This window comes from Podarcis bocagei, assembly GCF_964188305.1.
Source record: "Podarcis bocagei genome assembly, chromosome: 8".
Classification (NCBI taxonomy): domain Eukaryota; kingdom Metazoa; phylum Chordata; class Lepidosauria; order Squamata; family Lacertidae; genus Podarcis; species Podarcis bocagei.
In genome coordinates this window covers 46,211,738-46,239,413 of record NC_138133.1, presented here as the reverse complement: position 1 = coordinate 46,239,413, position 27,676 = coordinate 46,211,738, and the positions used below count along the sequence as shown (strand labels likewise).

The 27,676-nt window shown below is 38.4% G+C and overlaps 1 protein-coding gene across 2 annotated transcripts in view; it reads right to left on the bottom strand.

Annotated features, from left to right (window-relative positions):
• MIB1 (MIB E3 ubiquitin protein ligase 1) overlaps positions 1-27,510 on the bottom strand; it is a 39,977-nt gene extending 12,467 nt beyond the window's left edge. Inside the window, exons 1-13 of one of the 2 annotated variants that reach the window (XM_081204184.1) lie at positions 27,056-27,510; positions 25,752-25,923; positions 25,295-25,424; positions 22,368-22,472; positions 19,953-20,019; positions 19,038-19,242; positions 18,534-18,717; positions 17,026-17,170; positions 15,669-15,802; positions 14,662-14,769; positions 13,461-13,658; positions 11,542-11,693; positions 1,614-1,746 (exon numbers count right to left, since the gene is read on the bottom strand). In XM_081204184.1, the coding sequence (XP_081060310.1) occupies positions 1,614-1,746; positions 11,542-11,693; positions 13,461-13,658; positions 14,662-14,769; positions 15,669-15,802; positions 17,026-17,170; positions 18,534-18,717; positions 19,038-19,242; positions 19,953-20,019; positions 22,368-22,472; positions 25,295-25,424; positions 25,752-25,923; positions 27,056-27,284 (1,962 nt within the window). In that variant the 5' untranslated portion in view covers positions 27,285-27,510. The remainder of the gene's footprint in view (positions 1-1,613; positions 1,747-11,541; positions 11,694-13,460; positions 13,659-14,661; positions 14,770-15,668; positions 15,803-17,025; positions 17,171-18,533; positions 18,718-19,037; positions 19,243-19,952; positions 20,020-22,367; positions 22,473-25,294; positions 25,425-25,751; positions 25,924-27,055) is intronic. The other variant, XM_081204183.1, reaches the window with a different exon arrangement.
• Between the last annotated feature and the right edge of the window lie 166 nt (positions 27,511-27,676).

Below are 27,676 nucleotides of genomic sequence, written 5' to 3'. Positions count from 1 at the left end.
GCTGCATCTGGCGAGCCAGCGCAGCACACGGAACGCCGTTTACCTTCCCGCTGGTAAGCGGTCCCTATTTATCTACTTGCACCCGGGGGTGCTTTCGAACTGCTAGGTTGGCAGGCGCTGGGACCGAGCAGCGGGAGCGCACCCCGCCGCGGGGATTCGAACCGCCGACCTTTCGATCGGCAAGCCCTAGGCGCTGAGGCTTTAGCCCACAGCGCCACCCGCGTCCCTAGATCTTTCTATTAGTCATCTTTAAAACCCAATTTATACATAAGAGCATAACACTACTTGCAAATGGAATTAATGTAAGCAACAACCCTCAAAATGTCTTACTAGATTAGACATTCAGTTGGTAACTTTCCCACTTGCTTACAACAAGGACAGCTGCTTCTGAATGAGCATCTTACCAAATGTGCAACTTAAGCTACACTGGGACTAGCTGGTAAAATAGAGTGGGGGAGCCTTTCTTCCTGCAAGGCTAGCTAGTGTGTGGCAGCTGTGAAAAGTGCAAATTCCATGCATTAGGAAAGGAATTAAAACTGCCAGCATTATTATGCAGTTATACAAATTTATGGTGTGACCACATTTGGAATACAGTTCTTGTAGCCTCACCTCAAAAAGGATATTGTAGGGGTTAGAAAAGGTTCAGAAAAAGGTAACCAAAATGATCAAGGGGATTGGGCAACTTTATTGTGAAGAAAGGTTGCAGTACTTTGGACTTTTTAGTTTGGAGAAAGTGGCCTGGAGAAAGTGGGTAGATAAAAGTTTCCCCCCTCTCTTATAATTACAGAACTCATGGACATCCCATGAAGCTCAATGTGAAAGACTCAAGACAGATAGAAGAAAGTACTTCTTCACGCAGCACACAGTTAAACTCTGGAACTCGCTTCCCCAGGATGCGAGGATTCAATGAAGAGGATTCAAAAAATCCAAAACAAAAACATGAGAGGGCTATTAAGGGCTACAAGCCATGATGGCTATGCTCTGCCTCCACAGTTGGAGGCAGCAATGCTTCTCAATAGCAGTTACTAGAAGCCACAGGAGGGGAGAGGGCTCTTGAGTTTGAATCCTGCTTGCAGGTTTCTCACAGGCATCTATCTGGCCAGCCACTGTGAGAACAGGATACTGGACTAAATGAGTTATTGGTCTGGTCCAGCAGGCTCTTCTTGTGTTCTTACAAGAATGTTAATCACTAAAAATCAGGGTCTTCGTAAAATACACTAACATAACGTAGAAAGTGTAACTTTGTCATATCAGAATTGGCAAAACAGATCCCTCAGAATATGTGGGTTTTCCACTGATATACCTCTACAAACACACCAGTGTTGCATGGATTATGGACAGGGCCACAGCTCACTAGAAGAATACATGCTTTGCATGCAAAAGGTCCTAGAGTCAACTTCTGGTATTTCCACAGTTGCCTCAAGTAGCAGGCAATGATAAAAGAACTTTTCCAGACACCATGGAAAGTCAGTGACAGAGTAGACAATACTCATTGTACAAATACTCATGTACAAATGATCTAACTCATTAAAAGGCAAACTGGCATAGAAAAAAAGTTTTGAAGATATCTTTTAAAAAATTATTGTCAAAGTATATTTTAAAAAAACCCTTACCTGATGCACCAAAAGTTCTGCCACTTCCACATGATTATTAAGTGCTGCCAAATGCAAGGCAGTATAGCCATCATCTTTTTTCTCATCCACAATCCATGGTCTTGGGAGCTTAGACAGTAACACCCTCATTGCACTGAAATAAAATATAAAGTACTGTATCGTTATCCTGTAATGGTCCAATGGTCAAGCTGCAGATTTTGGGCAACATTCCACCGGTTTCCATAATGGAAATTCATTCGTGCAAAAGGACTCCTGTTTTTCTTTGTGCCTACTCTAGCATCCGTATACTCCCAAAATCTATTGGGATTCTTTTCTAAGTAAGTTATTTTTAATCACTTTAGCGAGATTCTTTGAATTTTACTACATTTTCATCCTAACTTTCAAGCTCAATGAGAACTATGCAAAAAGTACATTATTACATTCCAGAAGTAATAAATTATAAACAGTTTCCCAACGTTTATCATGAAGGAAACATGAAGGTGATGTTGTACCAATGTCCTAATTATGCAGTGATATGGGGTTGCCTGAAGAAAGAAAATACGGACTTTCTTTCTTTTTTTACAGAAGTACATATGTAGAATGTCTACTTCCAACCCTGCCCTCAATCTCAGCTTCTTCCCTGCGATTAAGTTACTTCACATCCAGGAATTATGTTCATGCAGCTCATGTACCACCTGGTGTGCTTCAATCTGCTAGACTGACACTACATATTTTCTTCCTATTAACGTATATGAATGGAATTCAGATACAAGATTCTATGGCAGCAACAGTGCTCCACTGCTTTTTTCTTTAGAAAATTTCCCCAGCCTTTAAACTATGATAATTTCCCAAGAACATACAGGGAACCTAGTACTTTGGTTAGAACAGAAGGTGCTGCTAGGGGAGTACAGAAAGGAAATGTATGTGTGTTATACCTTACATATATTTATTTAATTTAATTGATATATTTAAACAGTGGAGGGACCTAGGCAGGAGAATCCAAACATAGGGTGCCACCAGAGAAAATGGCCATTATCTATCTAATTATCATCCATCTAACATTTGCAGGTTGCAACATAGAAAAAGGCATGTACAGGTAATACCAGGCAGTCCTTGTGATATAGCTAAGGTTAAATAATTCTTATTTGTCAATTATTTTATATTGCACTGACATATTATATTTCCAACACATTATTCCTTTCAAATATTTTACAACATTTAATAAGGGATGATGTCCCCCACATCCTCTCTGCCCCCTTTTCTGAATGCTGCATGTTGGAGTTTCCTGCAACAGCAAAAACCATCCTTCCCTTCAGCAGTCCTCCCATAAATGGAGAACTGTGATTACAGGAATGCTGCATAGAAATTACTTGTTTGAGGTCCATCTGATTAGAGTCCACCCCTAATTGCTTGCAATAAGGTATTTTATCAAGAGATGAATAGGAAATACCATCTTTTTAGCCATGTTTAATATATTGTTTTGTCTGCTGTTTTCACTATTCATAAGATATACTGCAGTATTTCCTAAGCTCAACTGCCCTTGCACTATGAAAGATTTTAAAATAAAACTAAGCACAGTTTTTCCATCTTGCTTATTAACAGATTTAGGTCTAATTCTTCAAATTTTAATTTGTTTTCACACACAGAAGTATTTCTAAAATGGCATTACATTTAAATGCTGCTTATTCCTTAGTTTTTTCTCAGTATCTTTCCCCTCGTTTTGATGTCTAATGCCTCAAAACAGAGTCACAGATGCTCGAGGCTTGTGAATTCAAGATAAAAAAAAATCTAGAAAAACCTAAGTAGAAACAGAATACCTCACTTTATTTGACATTGCTAAAAACATATCAGCACAAATGACTGAGCACTGTTGGGACTGCAGGATGAACAATCAATAGAGAAAGAAAGATAGAGCCACGCTCTGCCCCTGGAACTGCAACCAACAGCCGAGATACTATTTTTTGCAATGGTTGACTAAATATGGTCAGGGAAGAGAGAGGCAGAAGAGAGTCTGTTTGCCTGGGAGTGGATGTTTTGAATGCTTAGCTGCCTATAAAGCTGAAACAGTTTTGCTCGCTCACTCTGAGAGGCAAATAGAGCCAGTCGAAATAGCATGTATGTGGGAGCCTTGACCTTAACAACATCTATTCGACATCTGAAGACAGAAAATAGCTACAACAAATCTGGCTGGAAACCGAAACCCAAGGAAGAAGAGAGACGAAGGGCAACATCTGAAGTGAAGGAAGGGGGAAATACTTTATGGGGGGGGGGGATGCAGGTGCATGCTTAATTTTTAAGATTTCGTGAACATTTTTTTCGTTGTTTTCAACTGACAAACAAGAAGACTTTGTCCTGCTTTGGGTTTCCTAGCAGCCTTACCCTGGATATTTTACTTTCAGTCTTGCAGCCACAAGGAACTTGTTTCCACGCATCCACATAGCAGATACCCATTAAAATTCCGGTTTACGTTTTAGATATAACTATTTTAGAAAGTGAAATATGTATTCACTTTCACCTTCTCACTGCTCCCCCTCCCACATAACGAAGAGCTGAATCAGCGAATAGAGTGAACACTCAAGATGAGATGGCTGCTGCTGATGTCTCTCTCTAGGTCACTACCTCTCTTCCAACTGCAAATGCTGCATGATAAGCTTACAGGTAACAGAGCATTAGAAGTCCTAAATTATTCCACATGTTTAAAGGATTCCTGTCTGCATGTATCATTTAATAGATTGTTTTTGTTAATCTCTATTGTAGGTAACACTTATTGCCAGTGTGTTTAAGTATCAAGCATCTGTAAATTTGGAAAAATCCTATTTAACCTAAAAACCATAGACAGGTACCTGTTTGACAAGAAATCTTGCCTTAGCTATATTTTAGAACATTGCATCCATTGCTATCTAAGCAATTTCTAAAAGTATTAATTTTAGAGAAATGCATCACTTTGTTCTCTCTTTCAAACCACATCTAGCTAGCATTTTGTGACCATTTTATTATAGTAAGGAAAAAGGATGGCAATGCATTAACTGCACAACACTTTTACTAAGAGAGAACATTAAAGGTATTTTATTCTTAAGCATGATTACAATCCAGTTCAAATCTGAAAACAAGCAAGTTATAATTCTTATGCTGCATTGCTGTTCCTCCTTGTAGTACTGTGCTAGCTACTGCTAGGCTCTGATTTGCTCTCTATCAGCTGCACTAGCTTTTTGTCATGGGCTGCAGAAATTGAACATACATGGTTTTTCTCTTGCCTGACTACCATTTAGATGTTTTACTCAAGCTTTTCTCTAAATTAATACTTATGAGAACCTATTTCCTTGTTCAGATCATGAATCAATGTCACAAATGCAATTAAGCACCTTTCAAAACTGTTATTTGTACATTTCACCTCTTAAAAAATAGCTGACCCCACAAACTAATTTTATAGGTTTTTGCCACCTGATCTTGTAATTTCTATGCCACACTAACAGATTCAACAGAAAGAGATGGAATTAATTAGATGGCTAAATATTGCAATATATCTGATATGGTAAATGGCAAATGACTCTGTATTGCAAATATAGGAACTATTGAATGAACTTAATTATTTCATAAATGTTCAGTAAGGACCAGCTCACAATGCGTGAACTAGAGCCAACTATAGGCCAAAGATTTCCCGTCACCCGCTTTGAATTTTGTACTCAGCATCATCTTCAATAACTCGATAAAAAAAATTGTGGGAGCTACAACAAACTACTAGCATTGGGATTTTTTACAAAGAAAATCATTTCCATTTTATTTGGATAATTGCCTTCAGCCTCTAGAATGAACAGAATTAAATATGGATGCAGACAGCCAGCAAACCAAACTCAAAGTGGAGAACAACATCCCATTTCATGGATATAATTGGTACAGCCAACTTTTGATGAAGGCAGATTATTCTTCATATGCAAGCTTAATTGACAGTAAGAAGCAATGGAAGTCCAGACAAGTACTTGAAATCCTCATAGACAAACAATGACTTTTAATATGCTTTAAACTACTATGCAGGTAAACTACACAGTGAATTTTAGCTTCACCAGCAGATTAAAACAAAAACCAGTTCCTGAAATTAATTGAGAACAATTATTTTGCACTTTAGGATAAAGAAAAAATGTTTTCAGTTTCAACCGGCAATTAGCAGCTGTTAAAACCTGTCCAGAGCACATACTTCTTTATGTACCCATATGCAGATACAATATTATGGAATGTAAAGAAGTATGTATTTTTGGCAGGTATGAACTACAACTAAAAGAAAACTGAACTAAGCTGATCAAAGAATGAGGAATCCACTTTAGTCGTATTTGGGTGAAAGGATCAGGTGAATAGTAGTACAATTTGTGAAACATTAACATTTGTCTAAGTGTTGCATATATCTTCATTGTCAGAGCAATATTGGTTATAGAAGCAGACACTTTATTTTCTGTCCTAAATCTATCCTAAGAAAATAAAATCAACACCACTAGAATAAACAATAAAAACACGACACTTGTGTAAGGATTTAGGAGTGAGAAGATCACTACTAATCAATTGAGGGTCATAACCTTTTTTAAAAAAACCTTATTTAGCTGAAAACTCAGGGTAAGTGGATTTGATATTATGGCACAATGACATCTGGGCCATAAGGCACCATATACTTGCTTATGCTGCAAGCAGCCATATCTAAATTCTCATTCAATTCATGTGTAAAGCTTTCATATGTCAGCAACCAGATGTCTTTAGTTCCCAAAGGCTTGTTTTCAAATATCAGAAGAATGCTAATTAAAAGTTTTGAGAAATTTAAAGATGGTAGATTAAATCTGAATATCATGAGGCAAAATTTGAACAACAAAATATGAAATTATCTTGTTATTTGTTAAACAGGTTTTTTGATGAAGAGTTAAGAAATGAAATGCTTGCTCTACCCCTAAACTATTACTTGCAAGAACCAGGTAAAAACTGAAAAAACAAGAGCTGAAGCCTTAAAGAAACATTCATAATCCATATATTAATTCAGCTCATATTAACATTTCAAACAATTCATAAGTAGTACAGATTCTCAAAATCAAATTCTAGCTGTTACTAAATGAAGTAATGTTAAAAATATCAAAAGTTTTCAAATTCGGATTATATTAAAGATGTGAATGTTTCTCATTATGTAGATTTGAAATTGAAAGTTATGGTTTTTGTGTATGTTGCAAGCACATTTTGTTTTAGCCAGCAACCAATATTTAAAGATAGTTTGTAAAGCAACACTGGTATTAAAACTAACACTATAATCAACCAATTTATAATCTAAGAGCAGAATTCACTAGCAGCAAAGGAATCAAACCTTGCTTATTCTATGAAGAACTGCTCATTTCTAGAAATAGGGCACCTGAGCAACAAATTAAAGATTAACTTTTGAAGGCTCACATTCTTAAAATTGAGCATTAACATGAGTCAGACTTTGCACCTTTTCCTGCACCAGTATTGTAAACAAGCAGCAAAACAAACCTTAGATAAAAATCGCATAGAACTCGGTAAAGTCTTGTTTCTCTTAGAACATAGCCACACTATAATGCCATCCCCATCACTTAGGTCAGCTGTTGAATTCTAGCTAAGCACAAGATGAACTCTGGACATCTGCTGACACAGTTGTAACTCAAACATCTCAACCATTTGACTGACAAGGATAACAGATGCTGACATTATCAAATGCTACCATGCTTCTTTCCATGGTCACTTTTTATCCTGATATAGCCAGTACATGAAACTATTGCCATCCAAAAGAACACTCGAGCAGCTGGACCTGTACAACAGTTTCCATATAACTGATAAAAATAGATACCAGTTTTATTGCTGCTCAAGGTTTAAGCCAAATATGTGCCGTTTCTATATTTAATAACAAGGAATGAGTGCATATTTACAGAAATCTCATCACCACCAGGGCACTTTGCAACAAAGCTGGCAGGATACATTTAATGTATGCATTATTAATATATAAGTTGAATATTACCCTTCCTTTCGATTGGCTCAATGTAAGCCTTTAAATATCATATTGATTTACTGCATGTACTGACATTTCTTCAAAATCAAAAGTGTATGCACTTTTAACTCTGATATCAAGGGTTATATATTATGATAATTGAAACAACAGGAGAGGTAAGAACTGTTTATGTAAAACACACACACACACACACACACACACACACACACACACAGATGTTCTAGATTGAATGAACATTACTACAGAAAAGGCCTTATAGAACACAGAAATATGAACCAAGGTTGTTCCAAAGTACAACTATAGAAGCATTTGTCAAACACCACTAGCAAGCTAACATTGCTCCTTCTTCACCTTCCCGTAATCAGTTCTCTGTCAACAGCTGCTGTAATTAAATGTGGCAGTAGCAAACTAATATAAAAATAGTATTCTCTTTAACTGAAGTAATCCCCTTGGGAGATAAATATGATACCCGATAGCCAAGAGAAACACATTACTAGTATTAAATAGTTCAACATTCACGAGAACATTCAATTTTAAGGCCATGACTTAAAATCTTCTTTTATGAATCTTCCATTATGATTAGAAGTTATGATCACAAAAAGCATACGAAGAGAACAAAACCAACTATTGAAAGCCACGAAAGTGTTTTCTCCTATTGTTTAACATTTGGAGTTTCACTTTTTTGAACTTTTTATTATAGAAAGATGAGCCATTTGGGGAAACTTTGGAAAATTGTAAATTTAAAAAGGAATATATACTGCATGCAGATCTTGTATTCTTCACACAATAACACTTTAATGAACACAACATGGAAACAATTGTATGCCTCTTAAACTTCAATGCTTTGCTAAAGCTGGTAAAATGGAACCAAATCACTTGTTTAATGGATTTGGTCCCCTTCAACCAGCTGTAGCTATGTATTGATCACTACAGGACAAATGCTTTCATCAACAAGATATGTTAATAATGGAAATAAGAAAATATTCAAGAAAAAGAAGGCTTTTTAAAAGCAGTCAAGCACATGAATGCAAACAAACTATCAAAAACTGACCACCAGCATCTATTCCTGGCAAACTTATAGTAGGGACCTCACTTCCAAACCAAAATCCACAATATTGGAAATTGTGTCTCATCCGAACATTCTTATTGTATATCAATATGAATTTGAGGTTAACAGTTCCTCTTGCTTTATGTCACTGCTTTTTTAAAAAAAAAGAGTAAATGTATGTCAGTTCTTAGAAAATAAATGCAAAATACATGTAAATATATTTGTGCTACAATTCCTCTATTTTAATACTATCTTTGTACAACGCAAATTAAGTTTAGAGTAGCAAGCATTCACTAAGACCTCTTTTCTATTGTGTTCTACAAAAATCAACAAAGTTGAAAATGAAACTAGAGTGTTTTTTCAACACCAAAGGGCCAATACAGATATCAAGCACCACTAGCACCACTATAAAAGCTTAAGATGAGATGAATCTGTGATAGTAGTACTCTTTCACAAGGGCATTATGGGATCAAAAACTATCCTATTAAATTAGATCAAATCGATACGGTTAACATGCAGCTATTATAGACCAAGTCATAGTTTGGAGAAAGTAACTAATAGCATTACTCCAGGGCTGAAGCAGTAGAATCTAAGACTGAGTTGATAAGCTTGTTAATAAATTCAAAGAAGAGTAGGGGAAAGCATTGAAAGCAGTCTAATTTTATAGTAATCACATGACTAGAAGTACAAGGTAAGTAGAATAGCTTTTACTAAAGCTTTAGGAAAGCAATCGGTGTCCAGATAAAAAGTAATTGTGTAAGCAACGGGAACAAATTAAGCAAACCTAAGTACACTGTAAACTTAAGTACATCTTTCTGGAAATAAATCCCATTGAGCTTAATGAGTTTAAGTTCTGAGCAGACATGAAGAGCATTCACTTTTAAATTAACTATGACCTGGTTTGCACATAATACTAAGACAGACTATGACTTAGCACATGACGCGAAGACTGCAGCTGCTTTGCTTTTCTATCCAGTCATGCTGGTGCTGTGAACTAAAATGTGGTTCGGTTTAACATGTCATCTGAAACCAGGCTCATAGTTTCTCTTTCTTGACAAATCACAAGCTGCAAACCTTCAATAAACTTTGTTACAGCTCATGACTTGTCTGGAGCTAAGCCAAACAATGCCTAAATTCACAGCAGAAAGAAAACCGGAGGAGGAGCAAAGCAGCTACAATCTCTTCTCCAAGAACCAGCATGCAAAGCGAAGCTATACTTCTAAGAAATGCTAAGATTTATAGAAAAATATTAAATGCCAGGACCCTGGCATTTATTTAAACATCACCTTTTAGGGTACAATTATAGGACCCAAATTAGAATGGGAGAGATGAACTAATTGTTTCTACTGAAATACATTGTTGTGAGTTCGTGCAACATAGTGCTTTCATTTTCTCTGAACAGTAGCGCACACACACACATACACAAGTCATACACAAATGGTTAATATTTTTTAAATAAAAAATGAGGGCCGCACCACACAGATGCAGAGATTGTCTATGGCAAGCAAGATGTCCTGAATTGTTTCTTGCCACTGGGTCCAACTGTCCCAACTCTGGGCCCATTATGTAAGCATGACATTTTTATAGGGTCTATGTGCATAAAACTCAGTGCGTACATAACCAATGATATAAGGATCTTGCTAGTGTTATTATTTAGTTACAGTAACTTGTGGACTATTGCAATGCACTCAATTTGGGGCTGTCCTTGAAGACAATTCAGAAACTTCAATAGGTCCAAAATGCAGCAGATTACTGGCTGGGGTTCTATTTAGAAGTCTTTTAACCTCTGTTTTAAAACTGCTGCTGTGGCTGCCATTTCATTTACAGGCACCCAATTCAAGGTGCTCATATTAGTGTTTAAAGCTCAACTAAGGGCCTTTCTTTATGCCAACCTCCATCCTTACTGACCCTTTCAGGTGTTAGGATATGCAGAGGAAAGTCTCTTTGTAGTTCTATCACCAGCCGCCATATAGGGGCATAGAATCTCCTGCTCAAGAGCAGGGCATCAGGCCATCCAAAACTATAAAAGTTTCCAAATGCTGTTTTGCACAGTGCAGATCCCATATAATCTCTTCTAGTATATATTTTTCTTAGGCTATCTTCACACTAGTTTGCAGTGGCATCTAACAACAGGTGGCACTGTAAATGACAGGGTACCTACAGCCTTCTGAGAGCTGCAGAATTATGGCAGCAGAGAGTAGTGGAGGAATGAGGTGCTGGGAAGCATTTTCTTATGCAACTCTAATACTTGGGAAATGTGCCTTTATTTCTAATGAGGACCAGTGTCATGGTTTTGATACATCAGTTACTAGCTATTTCATTCCAAGGCTCTTCTATATCAATCCTCTTCATGGTTTCTAACAGCATACCTCAAATATATCACTTCTCGACCTATTCAGTTACCTGAATTAAGCAATGAGAATACAATTTCATTCTCAACACAATAATATAGCCATGTAGTGGTAGCCTAAACAGCCCCACATGATGGTTATTATCAGAGTCCAAAAGGAAGGAATTATGGTGGCAATCAGATAAACATGGGCAGCAGTTAACAACACAGGATAAAAATAAAGGATTGAGGTGGGATGGAAATACAAATACAGTTACACATGAAACATGTCATAATATAAACTGCACATGTGTACACAGGCCCTGCATTGTGTCTGAATAGCAGCATATATTACAGTGGAACCTTGGTTCTCGAACTTAATTTGTTCTGGGAGTCCACTCGACTCCCAAAAACAGTTCTGCAATGCTCACTTGGGCTGCTGGGAACATTTAAACCACTTAGCAACAGAAAAGCCATAATGTACAAATGAAACTTGCATCTAAACAAATGTATAGTCTTTCCCACAATGAAATCTATTTTTTTTTCTTGATGAACTTTAGGAACTAACAAATGTTTACTGTACCTTGGATTTCCTCTTAGTGCAGCATGATGGAGAGCATTAAATCCATTGTTATTTGTAATAGTAACATCTGCTCCAGCTTCTAAAAGTACGGCCAAGATGTCATCACGTTTTTTACTTATTGCATCATGAAGGGGCGTGTCACCCTCAGAATCCTAAAAATAGGCATTAGTTAATTCCTGCTTATACTGCATATTTGCAGAGAAAACGTCTGATGCAAAAGTTACATTTAGTAATTTGTGTTATATAAAGATTACATTTACTGTATACAGAATATAAAAACACGAATGTTAACTTGATCAATGCAAAATGTAACTTTTGATAAAATACTATGATCTTTTAATCCCCATGAGGTTGTTTTCCCCACTCCAATAACCACCACTGGGCTATCTAAGGACTATCATGCCCTGAGGGGAGGAGGAAAAAATAGAAAAGACTGGAGAGCTGTCCATCATCTAGCTCCCTCCTTCTCCTAAACTATTCCAGTAGGCTACTCAATACCTATCTTGCCCTGAGGAGAGGAGAAATACAACTTTCAATATAACTTTTCCCCTTTGTAGCTTCTTTTTGCTGCTTCATTCTACAATTTTAATTTATGCTTACTGTTTCTATGTAAACCGCTTTGTAAGGTTCATCTGAATAGCAGCATAAATTATAATGGAACCTTGGTTCTTGAACTTAATCTGTTCTGGGAGACCATTCAACTCTTGAAACCATTCGACAACCAAGGTGTGGCTTTTGATTGGCTGCTGAAGCTTTCTGCACTCAAGCGGAAGATGCGTCAGATGTTCGGCTTCTGAAAAACGTTTGCAAACCAGAGCACTTACTTCCAGGTTTGCAGTGTTTGGGAGCCAATTTGTTCATCAACTAAGCAGTTCAAGAACCAAGGTTCCACTGTATATAAAACATGTAAGTAGAGACCAACCATATATTTAAAGAACACCAGGTATGATGAAAATGTCTAATACATTTCCATCTATGTTTGAGGAATTCCAATAGTTATTTTGTCATTTGTTTGGAAATTGTATCTGTAGTATCTGTAAATACTAAGTGTAGTTTCCACACACTATTTAAAGGACACCTCTTGTATAGTGTGTTGAAATAGTCCAATGTCGACATAACCAAAGCATATACCAAAGCATGCTTCGCTACAGCCATAAACTGGCCTGCAGGAGCACAGCTGTGAATGGAAGTGTCCCCAGACTGTAAACCTGATAAGGTGATACCTATCCCATCCAGAAGAGGTTGAACACCCATTTCCAGATCAGCTTGTTCACCCCCATCCAGTTCATTACAGCCTCTCAACATTGACTAAGAGTTTCCACTGACTTCCTGGCATCTGATGGGAGAGCGTTGGGTGCCATCAGTATACAGATACGATTGCACTCCAGATTGCACCATTGCACTCCAGATCTCTAGATAACATCTTGCAATGTAATACATCAACACACCATGCTATCCCTGAACATACATGCACTCTATTAACTATGAAGCCCTTCCTGTCAGATGAAACCAACTTCATTGAAAATCTGAGACATACTGTTTCAATCAATAGTAGAAGATCCCCGAGATTACAAAAGTTGTCTGTCTATGATCTAAACTATTAAACACCACAGAAGATCCACAACTGAACTGACAGTAACATGTTCAAGTCAAATCCAAGAAATAATGGCAACAAATCAAGGTTATAATTACATAGATCAATGTTATAAGGTCATAAGGTTTAAGATCATAATTGCATATATTTCCATATACATATCAATGCATACAGCAAGAAAAACTGCTCAGATCTAACAATTATATGGAAATTTGGAGGCAGATCCCATTTTATAACTTTAATGTTATTTATGTACATTCAAAAACTCCACGTTTCCATACATTTTATTGTATCAAAACAAATAATAAACAGGAGCTTGAATTACCTGGAGGCTGGGGTGGCAACCGAAGTCCAGTAGTGTCTTTACTACTTGGAGATGACCTTTATTAACAGCAATATGAAGTGGTGTCTGTCTACGTTTATTGCGAGCATTGAGATCTGCACTGCCTCTGTGCAAAACTTCTATTACAGCTCCTTCATCACCAAAAGCTGCATGGTGAACAGCCCTGTCTCCATCTTTGTCCTAAATAATCAACATTCAGTGGAATTAGTCATATTACTCTTGCACTGGACAATAACTCTGGCTCCTGATTAAGCACTTTCTATACCAATAGCAAACCTGTCTTATACAGGCCTTCACAACATGAATTTTGTTATTGAACCAACCAATATCTACTGATGTTTTATTTATGTTTTATGGATACTTTTACTGTTTTTATTATATTGTACAAGTTGTATGCTGCCTATATATTTCTTTTGAAAGAGAGGTTTATAAATATTTTATTAAATAAATAGCCACAAAGCAAAATGTTGCAATGGCATAAAACATCACAATTGTCCTAACAATTAGAGAATGAATAAATGAGAATACTGTATAAAGTACAGTCCATGTGCCATTTTGTCAAGATGTAAACAACACAAATTGCACTACTTATGCACCACACCAGTTATTTTGCTGTCAAAATGTACAACTATTGCATGTAATAGTCTAGTGAAGCTACAATGCAAAGACTAGGGCAGAATTCTACGGTCTAGGAAGGTAGCACAAGCTGCAGAACACAGGTTTCGTGCCTCTTCACTTGAAAGCACAGTCCCTATCACAATATGGATGTCTCATCTCTTGAATGGCCACTGTTAAACTATGTAATTATCACAATTTGTATTTTTCTGCATTTCATTTCCTTCTGACCTCACTGTTTACAATCCTCTCCCCAAGGTTCAGGCATATATGTACATACCTGCAACTCAGGATAATACTGAATACATCAGATGAAGTGGACAGTAGTCCACAAAAGTTTATTAATATGTCTGTTAGTCTTTTAAGATGACTCAAGACTATGGTGTTTGCTTAAAAAGACTGGAAACAATCAAATTAAACAGACTGCAATAAAAGGAGTCATAAAAAGTAAAAATATTCCTTAGCCAGAAACATTTATAAATGACTGATCTGAAAGTTTAAAATCATTATGTAACACTAAGTGACTTCTATTAGTAGCATTTAGTTGACAAATTAAAGATTTAAATACCTCAGCTTCTACATCCACATTCTGCTTCAGAAGCAATTTCAAAATATCAACATGCCCATTCTGACTAGCAGCTTGCATAGCTGTGTGTCCTGCACACTGCCCATTCACCTGGAAATACATGATAAATCAAGTCAAGGCAGCTTACAAATACAGCATACATTTATTATATGTACATATGCTCAAGAACTGCACCAAACTATCTAGAGAACAAATTCAATATTGAATGACAAGTAAATAATCTAACATACTTTACAAAAAATGCATTGAACACATTTTAATACTTGTCATTTGATGAACTGTCTCTTCAAATTCCAGTATCTCTTTCACTTACCAGCTTAGCTAAAGTAATGAACTATAAAAACCCTTAAATCTACTAAAGAATTTAAGATTTAAATTAAAATTTTAAAAATTCCAAAGGATTATGGAATAGGGTGTCAATGATCATCCTTAAAGTCATTTGGCTAGCTCGGATCAAATTCTGACAAATTACGATCTATTAAAACATTACCAATACAACTACTTTTTCAAGACATTTTAAATGCTTATCGGTGTATCTGCAGACCCCATGATACAGGGAAATCCAAAGCAAGACAGTTAGGTGAAGGCTACATGTCATCATTCCCTATTTCTTCTCTTGGATGAACCAGGGCATTCCACCCAAATCCTAGCTACTTGAAGGGATAATTATAACAAATATTTCAGGATAAAAGTTCCTCTTCTGAGTAAGTTGAAACAATATAAAAAAGCTTTTGACAACAATACAGTGTACAGGTATCTAACGAAAGCAACAAGCTGAAGAACACCAGATTTGGACTGATTTTCCCTTTTAAGCGCTGTACAATTAAATTTCTTCCTTTCATTCAATGCCATTATAGCTTTAGCTGCAAATATCATGAAAGGAAGGCCTATCTTCGTTTTGACCACTGAGAAGTGCCATTTTTTAAAAAACCCTAGAAAGGAATTGGAAGTATCTTTCTGCATTAGCAGTTAAAATGTAAAGTACTCACATCCACATCTGGTCTCTTAAGCAAATCTTCCACTTTGGCTACATCTCCATTAGCAGCTGCTTTAACCAGCTCTTCATTAAGATCCCCAGACTCTTGAGTTTCAAACAGTTTCTTCAATAACTGGGACAAGCGCTCTGTGAATATTGTAACAATTTATTTTAATACAAATCACAATATCTGAATGTTGTGTTGCACTTGAATGAACTTCTGTGTATTTATAACTCAAACTTTATAACTTTATTGTTGTTAGCCGCCCTGAGCTCGGCTTCGGCTGGGGAGGGCGGGATATATATATAAAATATTATTATTATTATTATTATTATTATTATTATTATTATTATTATTATTATTAACACGTAAACCAATCAAATTATCTACTTAAAATGTTGCAAATTGCTCCAGAAAAAATAGCAGCTAAAACAGATTCACCACTACATAACTTAAATATTAAGAATCATTCCCTCTAGTAGTGAACATGGGTGGGTCAAGTGCCTATCCATTTAGAAGTAAAATATGGCCAGCAAACAATACAGCAGTACTTCTACATATTGAGGGTATTCATATGGCATACAGAACTATAGGACTGTACATTTAAAAACTCATATAGCCCTGTGAGATTCCATGACTTATAGAACGTTGAGGAAATAGAGATAAGAAAACACTCATTTCATTGAGTGTTCAGAATGAATGACAAAGGCAGAGAATTGTGCCTTTGGCTCCTACCTTTAGGTGTGGTTGGACAGCAGCACAGTATGTTTCCTCCCACTTAACTCTAAAATTATGGATTTCTCTGTTCTTTTCTATGGACAGCATTCACTTCTACTCCCCAAAGAAAAGAAAAGGAAGGTTCTAAAGGAACCTAAAGTTGAGCAGACTGTGAGAGTTTAGAAATAGGTGTATAGCAAGGAATTACTTCCACTGAAATTGCCTACAAGCTTTCTTGCACCATCTTGTGGACTGTCTAGTGCTTACTATTGATGGAACATTTTAGCTGCATCTGACCTAGTAAGGTTGCAGTCCTACAAACGATTACCTGGAAGTAAACCCCACTGACTTCAATAGGGCTTTTTCTAAGGAGGCATGTTATTTATATTCACAACCTGCTTTTTTATTCTTCTGAAGCAAGTTAGAACACCATAAAACAAAAGCATCTTCTAAAATCAATTCATGTATAAAGTAAAAGCACCCAATTATCCTTCCACTCTTATCTGGAAAAAGAATAATTGACAGAACTGTTTTACATTAAGAAAATTTTATTTCCCTGAAAGTTAATGTAGTACTTTCACTAAACATTTTTCTCTTAGATCACACACCTTTCATAATTTCACATCGTGTAGACACTAACTTTCTAACTTACCCCCAGATGCATTGCTTATAGCGGAGCCTGCTGATGCTACCTTTGACACAGCAGCTGGATTGTATGTCCAAGAAGTTCCACAAACCTCTACTTTTAAGTCACTATCTGAATAGATCTGCTGGACCCTTCCAACTTTACCTAAAGTCTACATTGAAGACAAGACAGTCAAACACATTTATTATGTTACAGCTTTGTAAGTACAGATTGTCACATCCCATACTATATTTTCAATCAAGCTGTATATACCCTAGCCTCCCCCAGTCTACTGTCTTCCAGAAGGTTTGGACTATGAGTTGTATCTAATGCAAGCCCAACTCAGAGTAGATGCACTGAAATTAATGAACATGACTAGGGTAGTAGACTCATGAAATTAATTGAAACTGAGTTTTTAAAACAAAAGCAAAAAAAACCCTACAACTCCCATCATCTCTGACTTCTGGCCATGCTGTTTGCGGCTGATGGGAGTTATAGTCCAAAACTTTGATGGTACCATGTGGGAATAGGCACCACTATTGCTTGAAATGTAACAATAAGCAAAGATGAGAGCTAGAAATGTGCAGAATAGATCATCGTTAAATTAAAATCTAGTTAATTTCTGTTATGTTCAGAAAGACATTTTATTTTCCAATAATTCCAGGTGTTACTTATGTGGTCCTACATCTTCCAGACCATTATAGCTATTCAAGCGCCTCCTGTTGGAATTTTTTGTTTCCTTAGAGCCAGAAAATTAATAAATTCTAAGAAAATCAATAGTTACAGCATTGTATAGTTATCCAATCCTTAGCATAAACTTAATAAATGGGAGAGGCCAGAGAATGAGAATGACAACTGTCAGTGCTCCTCTAAAAAAAGGACATGCTTTCCCACCAACTTGTCGCTTACTCGCAGCACAATGGCAAATGTAAGTAAATAACTTGAAAATACATCCAGCAGAAGACACATTCTGTATTCTCCTTCCATTGAGCTAATTATATGGGGATGGTGGTCTCAATTTGCATAGGAAAAAGACCTGCCACACTTTTATTTCAAAGGGTATCACAAATATCCATAAAATCTCATTGAATGTGTTGTTAACAGAAATTAATTATTTTCTGGGATAAGCTGTGGTTCTAAAAGAACAACTAGAACAATTGTCCTGAAAGTGGGAAATGACAAGTCTTCTTCACATGTTGATTTAATGAAGTATCAAGACTAACATTTCACTATCAAATTCTTCTATTTCCAAGCTTTAAGAGACAGAATTATAGCATTATACTAGGAATTCCTATACCAGCACCACAAGACATGAGTGGACACCAGCATCCTGACACTGATACAATGGCACAATTGACACCAGCCAATTGTGTACATGAGCCAACATCTGTACTGGTGCACAGATTTCTGTCCAACTGCCACAGCAAGAATGTATAAGGGTTTTTGCACCATTCTATTAGCACAAAAACGAAAGGTTTCCCTTCAGCATTGAACTGTTCCTCATTTAGAAGAAACCAGACTTGGCTTAAACTTACAGGAAGCATTGCTTCAGCCCATTCGCCGTGTCCTCTTTGAAGCAGCTTAATTCTTTCTAGGTCATAACAAACTTGGACAAGATCACCCACTTGAAATTGTGAGGTACCGCCTTCAGCACCTTGAGCAGCATCTCCACTTCGGACAACGTTGGCTTTGGTGAGAACAGCAGGGTTAAAAGTCCACCTGAAAAGTATCAATGGCCATGAAACATTATGATGAAGTGTTTAGTGTTTATATTAACTGTATAGCTACATTACTAACCAATCTTAACCCACATCTGCCAGTCTACAACTGGTTGATTTTGCAAGAATCCAATACGTCTCCATGGTTGTATCTACTAGTTTAAGAGTATCCCTCAAATGTTTAAAGTAAAATGAAAAGGATTAATGTAGTCACATTTCTGTAATAAATTACTGGCCCCACATGCTAATTCAATTTGATAACTGACTCCCAAGGCTGATTCCCATTAAGTATTCCAGGCAAGAAATAATGGCAGAATGTACCTATTGCCACTTGGATACTGAACAACAATGTCATGATCTTCATCTATGCCACAAACTGTGCCAGTAGTAGTTAAAGTTTCAAACATTCCATCAGTCCATCCTCCGTGGCCATGCTGCAAAGACTGAACAATCTCCAAGTCAAGATCAATGTTTACTAGATCACCGATCTGCAGTCCACCAGGATTTCGGTTACCGTTTTGTTCACCTAAAGTTACAATTTTAAAAAGACAAGGTAATGTTTAGGAATCCTCATTCACTTTTGCAAATAACAAAACTACCAACTGGATCCGTTGTAGTGCTAAGGTTCTCATTCTGGTAGTGCAATGATTTAACCTTGGCAGAGCACAATTCCCTCCCCTTCTCTCTCTTGTGCACCCAGTAAATCTGGGAGCTCCCTCACAACCCTGCAAAGGAGATTTGGGAGGGAGCAGGGCAAGGAGAAGAAGTAGTATAACCAGCAAGCGGTGAAATGTATGTAGAAGTCAACTCACTAAGCAATATAGATAATAGTATCACCATTACAGCTAACAAAAGTAGCATACAGCTAGGAACTGTTAACTATGATAAATACTAGACAAAAAAGTATTTTTACCTTGAGTGGTGTCAATTCCCTACTAGGTTATGCACACACACAGGGTTGTATCGAATGCTGCACCAGCAGGGTTCCACTGGCACAATGGGATTTCTATTTCTCCTCCTCACCCCAATCCCAACTCTAAATCTGTGGAAGGGGGTCCACTCAACCACAGCTTCATAGCTCATGTTTTTGAGGATATGTGGGAAGCTAGAGGAGACATTCCATTGCACGCACAGAATTCCACTGCATCGCTGGAGCTCCAGTATTGGATACGACACAAAGACTTGAGTCAATATAAATCACAGAGCAAAATTCAAATTATGCTACATTTAACTCACCAAGCACAGGACAGTGGTCTCTGTAGAAGGACCCTCCTTTCGCATCCTGAACACATTTAAGGTCTGACTAAAATAAAACAAATGCAGAGACAGAGACACAGATCTTTAGCTTTAAGTATCTGAATACTTAAATACTGAGCCAGAATTTGTATCACAGTAGTAATCTAGTATCTAGACCATTTTTTCAACATGCTTCCCCCTAACGTTCCTTACGTTGTATCCTTCCTTCTGTGGCCTATGGAAATTTGAAAAATAGATGACTGTGCTTTGTGACAGATACTGTTTCAAGTGCTAATTCAAGAGCACTATAAAGGGAAATGCTAGTCCTGTTGATATGGATGTAATTTTAAATTTTATATGGCATTTTTGTGTGGTTTTATGTAGTATTGTTGTAAACCACTGATATATTTTATGAATAAAATATATGAAAACAATGCTTTCATCAATCATCCTGTTCATATCATGTGCCCTCTCAATCAGAGTCAACTCACAGAAGGCTTTGTCCAACACTATCATCCTTTGTTTCCCCAGTCTAATAGTACCATGTTGTATTAAAGTTTCCCAAAATAGTCTGCAAAAGCTTAACTTGTATTTTTAAAAGTAAAAATAAACTTTCTATGCACAGTAGTTAAATAGTTTTACCAAAATTTATGGTTTCTAGAATTTTGAACAAGCACACTGAAGTATTCTGGATGCTATTTTATCCTTTCGGATACATAAGCAACTTATTTTAAAAAGTAATCACTATTGAATATACTGTAGATAGCAGCAAATTCTAATATGTTTCTTCTTCCCTAACTCTTGCTTTCACTATTCCTAATCCAAATAGCAGCCATCTGGTGCTATCTCTGAAGCAATTCCCATTGGGTAAAGGTCATTCAACGCATGTACACTAAAGTGTGAAGCGAACAGGAAGAGTCTTCTAATCTGTATCATCTGGAACTAGAGGAGTAAACAAAGGAACAGGTGGTGCATAGGCCAGCCATGTGCTGTTCAAAAATCTTTCTCTTTCTTACTTGAGAAAAAAAGGTCCCAAGTACTAAACTTGAGGTACTGGCAGATTGCATCATGAAAAGAATATGTCATCCACCAAGTTATATGAACACACACCAGAATGATCCTAAAAAAATGAAAGGCTGCTAACAGATTACCTCAAAACCAGAACATTTATAAAAAAAATACCTCAAGTATGAGGCAAAACACATATGCATTCATTCACACAGCACGCTGCGATGTTACAAATATACTTGCTATAATCTGACCCTATATTTCTAAGGATTCATTGAAATGCACTGCTCTTTTTTCACTCCTCTCACCAATTCAGTGTGATCAGAAATAATCAAAGCATGTACATGAAAAACAAATGACTGAGCTGCTTCCAATAGCTAGGCATGTCTTTGCTTAAATAGGAAGGAAGCAAAAAAAAAAAAAAACCTTCCAAAAGAGGATTCTAGACTCAAATGATACCTTCTATTCAGCAACAGTTGTTTCAAAATAAAACTATTTCCTTCAGAATTTAGGAGAAAGGTGAATTTAAATACAACAGCCAACACAACAGGAATAAAAGTATAATCATATTTACACATTAGTTACAAAATTTTGGCACTGGCATATAGGAAACTTTCCCTGCATATGAAATAAATCGCAGGTAATGGACAACTGAAAATTAGTACATCACTGTTTCCAAATAGAAAAGGAGGGGTGAAGTTTGATTAGACAATATTTGTGCAAACTACTAAGACTACTAAACGCAGTAACAGTAAACTGAGATTTTAAAAAAGGGAATAATGACTTCACTAAGGTGAAGAAATACATTTGACATACTATTATAGCAGGTATGGTCATGTTTAATGAGTCCCATTTAACACATTACTTTATTCTGCTGAAACATAGTATTTCTCAGTTTGCTACATAGAACAGTGTCAAACTGGAGAAAAGTAAAAACTGTCCCAGTTTGCCAAAGATTCTGTAGTATTATTGGAATCACATGGGAAGTTCACTTCTAAAACTTGAAATTTAGTCAAACTTCAAAGAGCACTAAAATAGTATGAAACTATCCAAATGTTTACTACAGCCTAGGATGTAAATAAATTAACATTATATTAGGGAACTAAACTCTTTTCAGCAATTTTCTCATTTATTTTGTTGTAAATAAGTATCTTATTTACAAAACTAAATGCCTCTGATTGGAATAGAAGCTAGCTCATAAGTTGTAAGTAGTTTGCATGTTTAATGAACTGAGACCAGACTTATGCATATGCATGAGTTGTCCCTACAGCTGTAGGAACAATGAAGTGGCTAATAGCATGCAAACTGACAGAAGGATATAACAAAAGAAGATAATAGCACAGCGCAAGCCGTTTTTACTATTCCCCCATGAAGCAATTTTACTCTTTGTATTGCTTTACTCCTTACCATGCCCTCAAAGCCAACTCTGTAAAGGTTTTTAGCGCCATTGTCCCATAAAACATATGCTGCACTGTGTGGACTTGATGCACTCCAGTCTTGGATTTCAGTGACCTAGCAAAGTAAAGAAGAGGAATGGAAGTATGTTGCCAAAAACGTAAATAATCTTTATCCACAACATATAGATAAGAATGCTTCCATTTATTAATCATTTGCTTAAAACAGTTGTGCAGCACGTTTGACTTCCCAGATGTTGCTGAACAACAACTCCCACCATCTCTGACCATAGGATGTGCTTGCTAGGGCTGATAGGAATGGAAGGCCAAAGGTTACTGCGTCCTAATTAAAGACATTTATGTGCTACCTGTTGAAAAAGTTCAAGACAGCCAAGAAACAAAGTTATAATATATAAATAAAAATACGAAAAACCCAAAAAAACTACAACATCATTATTTAAAAATACATTAAGGCAGCACCAAAAAATGGAAAGATAAACCCCTTAACAGCCAAAGGTTTTCAAAAAGGAAGCTCTTCACACGGCATCAGGGAATGGCCAAGGCAGCTCTCTCTCTGGGAAAGGAATTCCAAAGCCTGGGCACTGTCCCCCCAAAGCCCTCTTCTCCGCTCTTAGAAAATTTTGGAACACACAGGAGGGTCTCTGTTGGTGACTGAATGCTTGCATATCAGCAAAACAGCAAGCCACGTTATGCCTCAATATTTACAAACATTTAGAGGAAGAGTCTTAATTTTCAAACTAAAATCAGCTATAAGTACCATGTATTTCCTTAGACACAAGAAAACAGACAAACCTCCATTTTATGTTTTAAACCAAGTAACAAAAGTGGAGCTTTCCTTCAATTTAAACATTAGTGAAGTAAGCTTACACAAAATATAAAAACACTGGACAACCAATAAATTCACAACATAGCAAAACGTAAAACTGCTTAATTTGTCTTAAAAACCTAGCATATCAAGATAAGCATGATTTTATTTAGGAAAGGCTTTAACACAAAGAGAATTTCATTAAGAATGTGTACACCCAATGCACACATACCCGGATCCGATTCAGGGCCCAATCTGGCACTTCAAAGCAGCCTCAATCCAGCACACATCTAGACCAGAGCTAAATCAAGAGACTTGCTGACTTCAATCAGGGTTTAAAACACTAATTAAACAAGCAATCATGGGGAGTAGGTGATGTATGTATCTCCCTCAACCCCTTGACTCCCCCACACCCTTTGGATGGGCCCTGGATGCTCTGGGCAAGCACAATCCAACATGGGACTGCCTCAACCTACTCTAGCTAAATGCCAGGTCAACCCAAATTGGTCTGGGATTCAGCGTGAGCCAGTGTACAGTTCTAAATTATGTATCTGGGTGCCACTACAAAAAAGGCACTTTCTGTACTCAAATAGGTCTGATTTAGTGAAAGGTCAGAGTCTAGAATGAAGATCCCAAATCCAGTTGGAGAGGTTCATATGAGCATAAAAGGTAAAGGGGCCCCTGACCGTTAGGTCCAGTCAAAGACAACTATGGGGTTGTGGCGCTCATCTCACTTTATTGGCCGAGGGGGCCGGCGTGCAGCTTCCAGGTTATGTGGCCAGCATGACCAGAGCAGCGCACAGAAATGCCGTTGACCTTCCTGCCAGAGCAGTACCTATTTATCTACTTGCACTTTGACATGCTTTGGAACTGCTAGGTTGGCAGGAGCAGGGACCCAGAATCCAAAAGCTGAAAACCTGGCTCTGTCAGAGGGAGCATAATTCTATCCTGTTCAATAGAATTCCCCACTAACAGTACCTCTACCTTGTCTGGATTATGCTTCCATTTGTTTGCCCCCATCTATTCCAGTATTGCCTAACAATGGCTTGGGGTGTCTACCACCGCCCTGGAATTATCTGGTAGAAATGTATAGCAGAGCTGCTACTGACATTAACAGCACTTCAGGTCAAACCTCTGGATGATCTCAGCCAATGGCTTCCTAGAGATGTTAAAAAGCTTGAGGGACAAAAAGGAACCCTGTAGTACTCTACTCACCAAAACCATGGGGCAGAGCAGTCTTCCCCCAGCACTGCCTTCTGGCATCAACCTTCCAGAAAGGACTAGAGAGGCTGCAACACAAGTGTCCTCAAGTTCCAAGTCAGCAAGCCAAACCAGACACAATACCAAGGCTGATCCAGGAGAATCAGTAGGTACACACATACCAGACACCCAAATCTATCCCTCAAAGGACAATAAAGATATTTTCTTGGAACCAGGCCAAAAAACATATTAGGATGGATTCAAGCAATTGGCATTATTCAGTACTAATTGGAGAAACCACCAAGCATTTCAATAGCAAGTTTAAAGGCAAGTTAGAAACTGGATGGTAGTTAAGGGTCAGTCAGTCCCTTCCCGCCCCCCATGGGTCTCAATATGTCTTCATTTACTGCATTTCCCTTAGAGAAGCGTAAGTCACTTCTGTGGTCCAAGTAGTCCATGGGCGGGCTCTACTTAACAATGAGGGACCAGGATCAAGAATACAAGAATATATACGTAGACTGTCCATGTCCTCAGTGTACCTAGAGTATCATCTAGACATGTAACACTGGAAAAGTAATCACTATAACATGACTGGATGGTACACTCACTATATCCATATTTGGCTCTGCTACTATGATGAGATCCAAGTGGGTACAGATACTAGCAACTTGACCTATAAAATGTATTGACAGCCCCTCTTCCAGAGGGGGATGAGGGCCTCAGCAGGATTGTCAAATACCTCAGCAGAAAAATCCCCCAGACACCAATAATAAATTTGAATCTGTAAATGCCCACAGGTGCATCAATGCAACAGGTCCACCAATTCTGAAGAATTATTTTGTGGCCTGTATTAAAAACATAACCAGATATTGAACTGTGCACGACAAGGGAGTTGTCATATTCTGAACTCTTACTTTGCCTCGACGCCCATTACCGCCATCCTGATCTTCCCATTGCCAATCAACTCCTCGTACCACCCTGGCACCTGTGAAGATTCCTCTTGCAGTGATTTTCTTTGATTTACGGCGAGACTCCAGCAACACTCTAAAATTTAATATCAAATGGTAAGTTACAAGAAATAAAACAAGTGTAGTGTATAAAAACAAGTTGTTCAATAGCAAAACAAGTTAAAAACAAGTTGTTCAATAGCAAATCTTTAATTTTCAAGAATCAAAAGGAACTGTTTTGATTAAAACCATGGGCTCCTTTGCAAGAATGTATGGGATATAAATTAAATAAAAATAAATTTTAACATGTCTTAAATTTCAATACATTGGACATCTCATTATCTGAGGTGGTGACAAGACCCTTCTATATCCAACACAGTCTCATAATTAGGCATTTTAATGAAAATGAGCATTTAAAACATACCTTTCACTTCCTGGTGTGGTTATTCTGTAAAAGCGATGTCTAAGGTGATGTTTATCCCCATGATAACACACAGTGCATAAGTCATAATTCGTGCATTCTGCACATTTCCATCGAATACCAATTATTGGTTGTTGGCGACACGTATCACACATTGTTCCATCATGTTTAATTCCTGTGGAAAGGAATAGAGTTAGAACAGTATTTTGAAATGCATATATGCAAGCATATACAATATACAAGAGCACATGCATCAACAGCATATGCATACACAAAACAGGTTGCTAAACAGCCAAGGTTTCCCCACCACTGCTCCGTGTAACTGAGAACACTGGAAAAAGCACCACAGCTGGTCACTGAAGGCTGCAATACTCAGATGTTCTCAGATGTAGATGGCATTAAACCACTCACCACATTAGCTACTCTATGATACAATGTAGACAGTAATGTATTATCTAAATGTGATATCTCAATATATCAGAAAGTTTTTAATCGCTAGAAATGAACTTATTTGAAAGGAAGGGGACGAAGCATTTTAACAGTGCAGTCCCAAGAGCGTCTACTCAGAAGTAAACCTCACTGAGATCAGGTTAGTATGCATTGTCAGGTTTCCTCAAACTCGGCCCTCCTGATGTTTTTGGCCTACAACTCCCATGATCCCTAGCTAGCAGGACCAGTGGTCAGGGATGATGGGACCTGTAGTCTCAAAACATCTGGAGGGCCGGGTCTGAGGAAGCATGCATTAAGTACTCTCAGATAAGTATGTATAGCAAGGGTGGGGAAACTTCTTCAGCTCAAGGATCATATTCCCTCTCACTGTGCTTATTGCAGTTTTATAAATATAAATTTTATTTGTGCAAACAGACACAAATACCAAGGGCCTATGCTCAACAGAAGCAATAGTTCTACGCATTCTGGCCTGTGAGCAAGCCCACCTGCAGTCAATGAAGCTGACTTCCTAGCAGAACGAGCACAGGGTCGCGCTTGTCGCCCATTCTGCGCTGCGTGGCATCCCCACCCGTCCGTTTCCCTCCGAGTCACAGCTTTGGGCGGGGGGCGTGTTGTAGGAAACAGAGTTTCCATCACAGTGAAGTGCCCGAGGGCGGGGAAGCCCGTCGCAGGCACCAGAGGGCCGCCTGGATGTCTACCGACTACCCAAACCGGCGCCCCGACGACGCGACGCCAGCCACGGGCAGGGCGAAGCGACATTCCTCCACGAAGAACAATAAGCCCTCTCTCTCTTTCGAGCCTTGCTATGAAGCGACCCCCGCCCCACACTCCCCGCTCGGCCCCTGCCTCCCTCTCACCGGTGGGCGCGCTGTCGAGGATGCGCAGGTCGTAGGCTCCCGAGCAGCGGTAGTTGGCGGCCGTGCCGTTGTCCCACACCACGACCACCTCCTCGGGGCTCTCGAAGCTGCGCACGGTGCCCACGTGGCCCTCGCCGCCGTCCTGCTTCCCCCACTTCCAGTCAGGCCCCCTCACGACCCGGGCCCCGACGCCCTCCACCATCACGCGGTTATTCCTCGAGTTGCTCATCCTGCCTCAGCGCTTTCGCCCGACCGCGGCCTCACGGGCTTTGAGGCCAGTAACGGAAAAGAGGGAGGTAGGAGGAGGGCCCGAAGGCTGCGTCCACTTCGACGCCGGGGGGCAACAAAGGCGGCGAGCCAGAGCCAGAGCCGGGCCGGCCGGTCTCTCTCACTGGAAAGGGGTGGGGTCGGACGCGGCCTCCGCCAGCGGAGCGCGACGCCTGCAGCTTTACTGGCCGGCTGGCACCCCCCTTTCCCCCCCGCGATGGTCTCTTCCCCCGCGGAAGGCGCTCGCGCCGCTCCCTACAGGTTCCAAATGCAGGGGCGAACCCGGCGCTTCAGCTGATCCATCCGGGCACCATGGCGGCAGCGCCACCACGGCCTGGCGAATGGAGGAAGGGC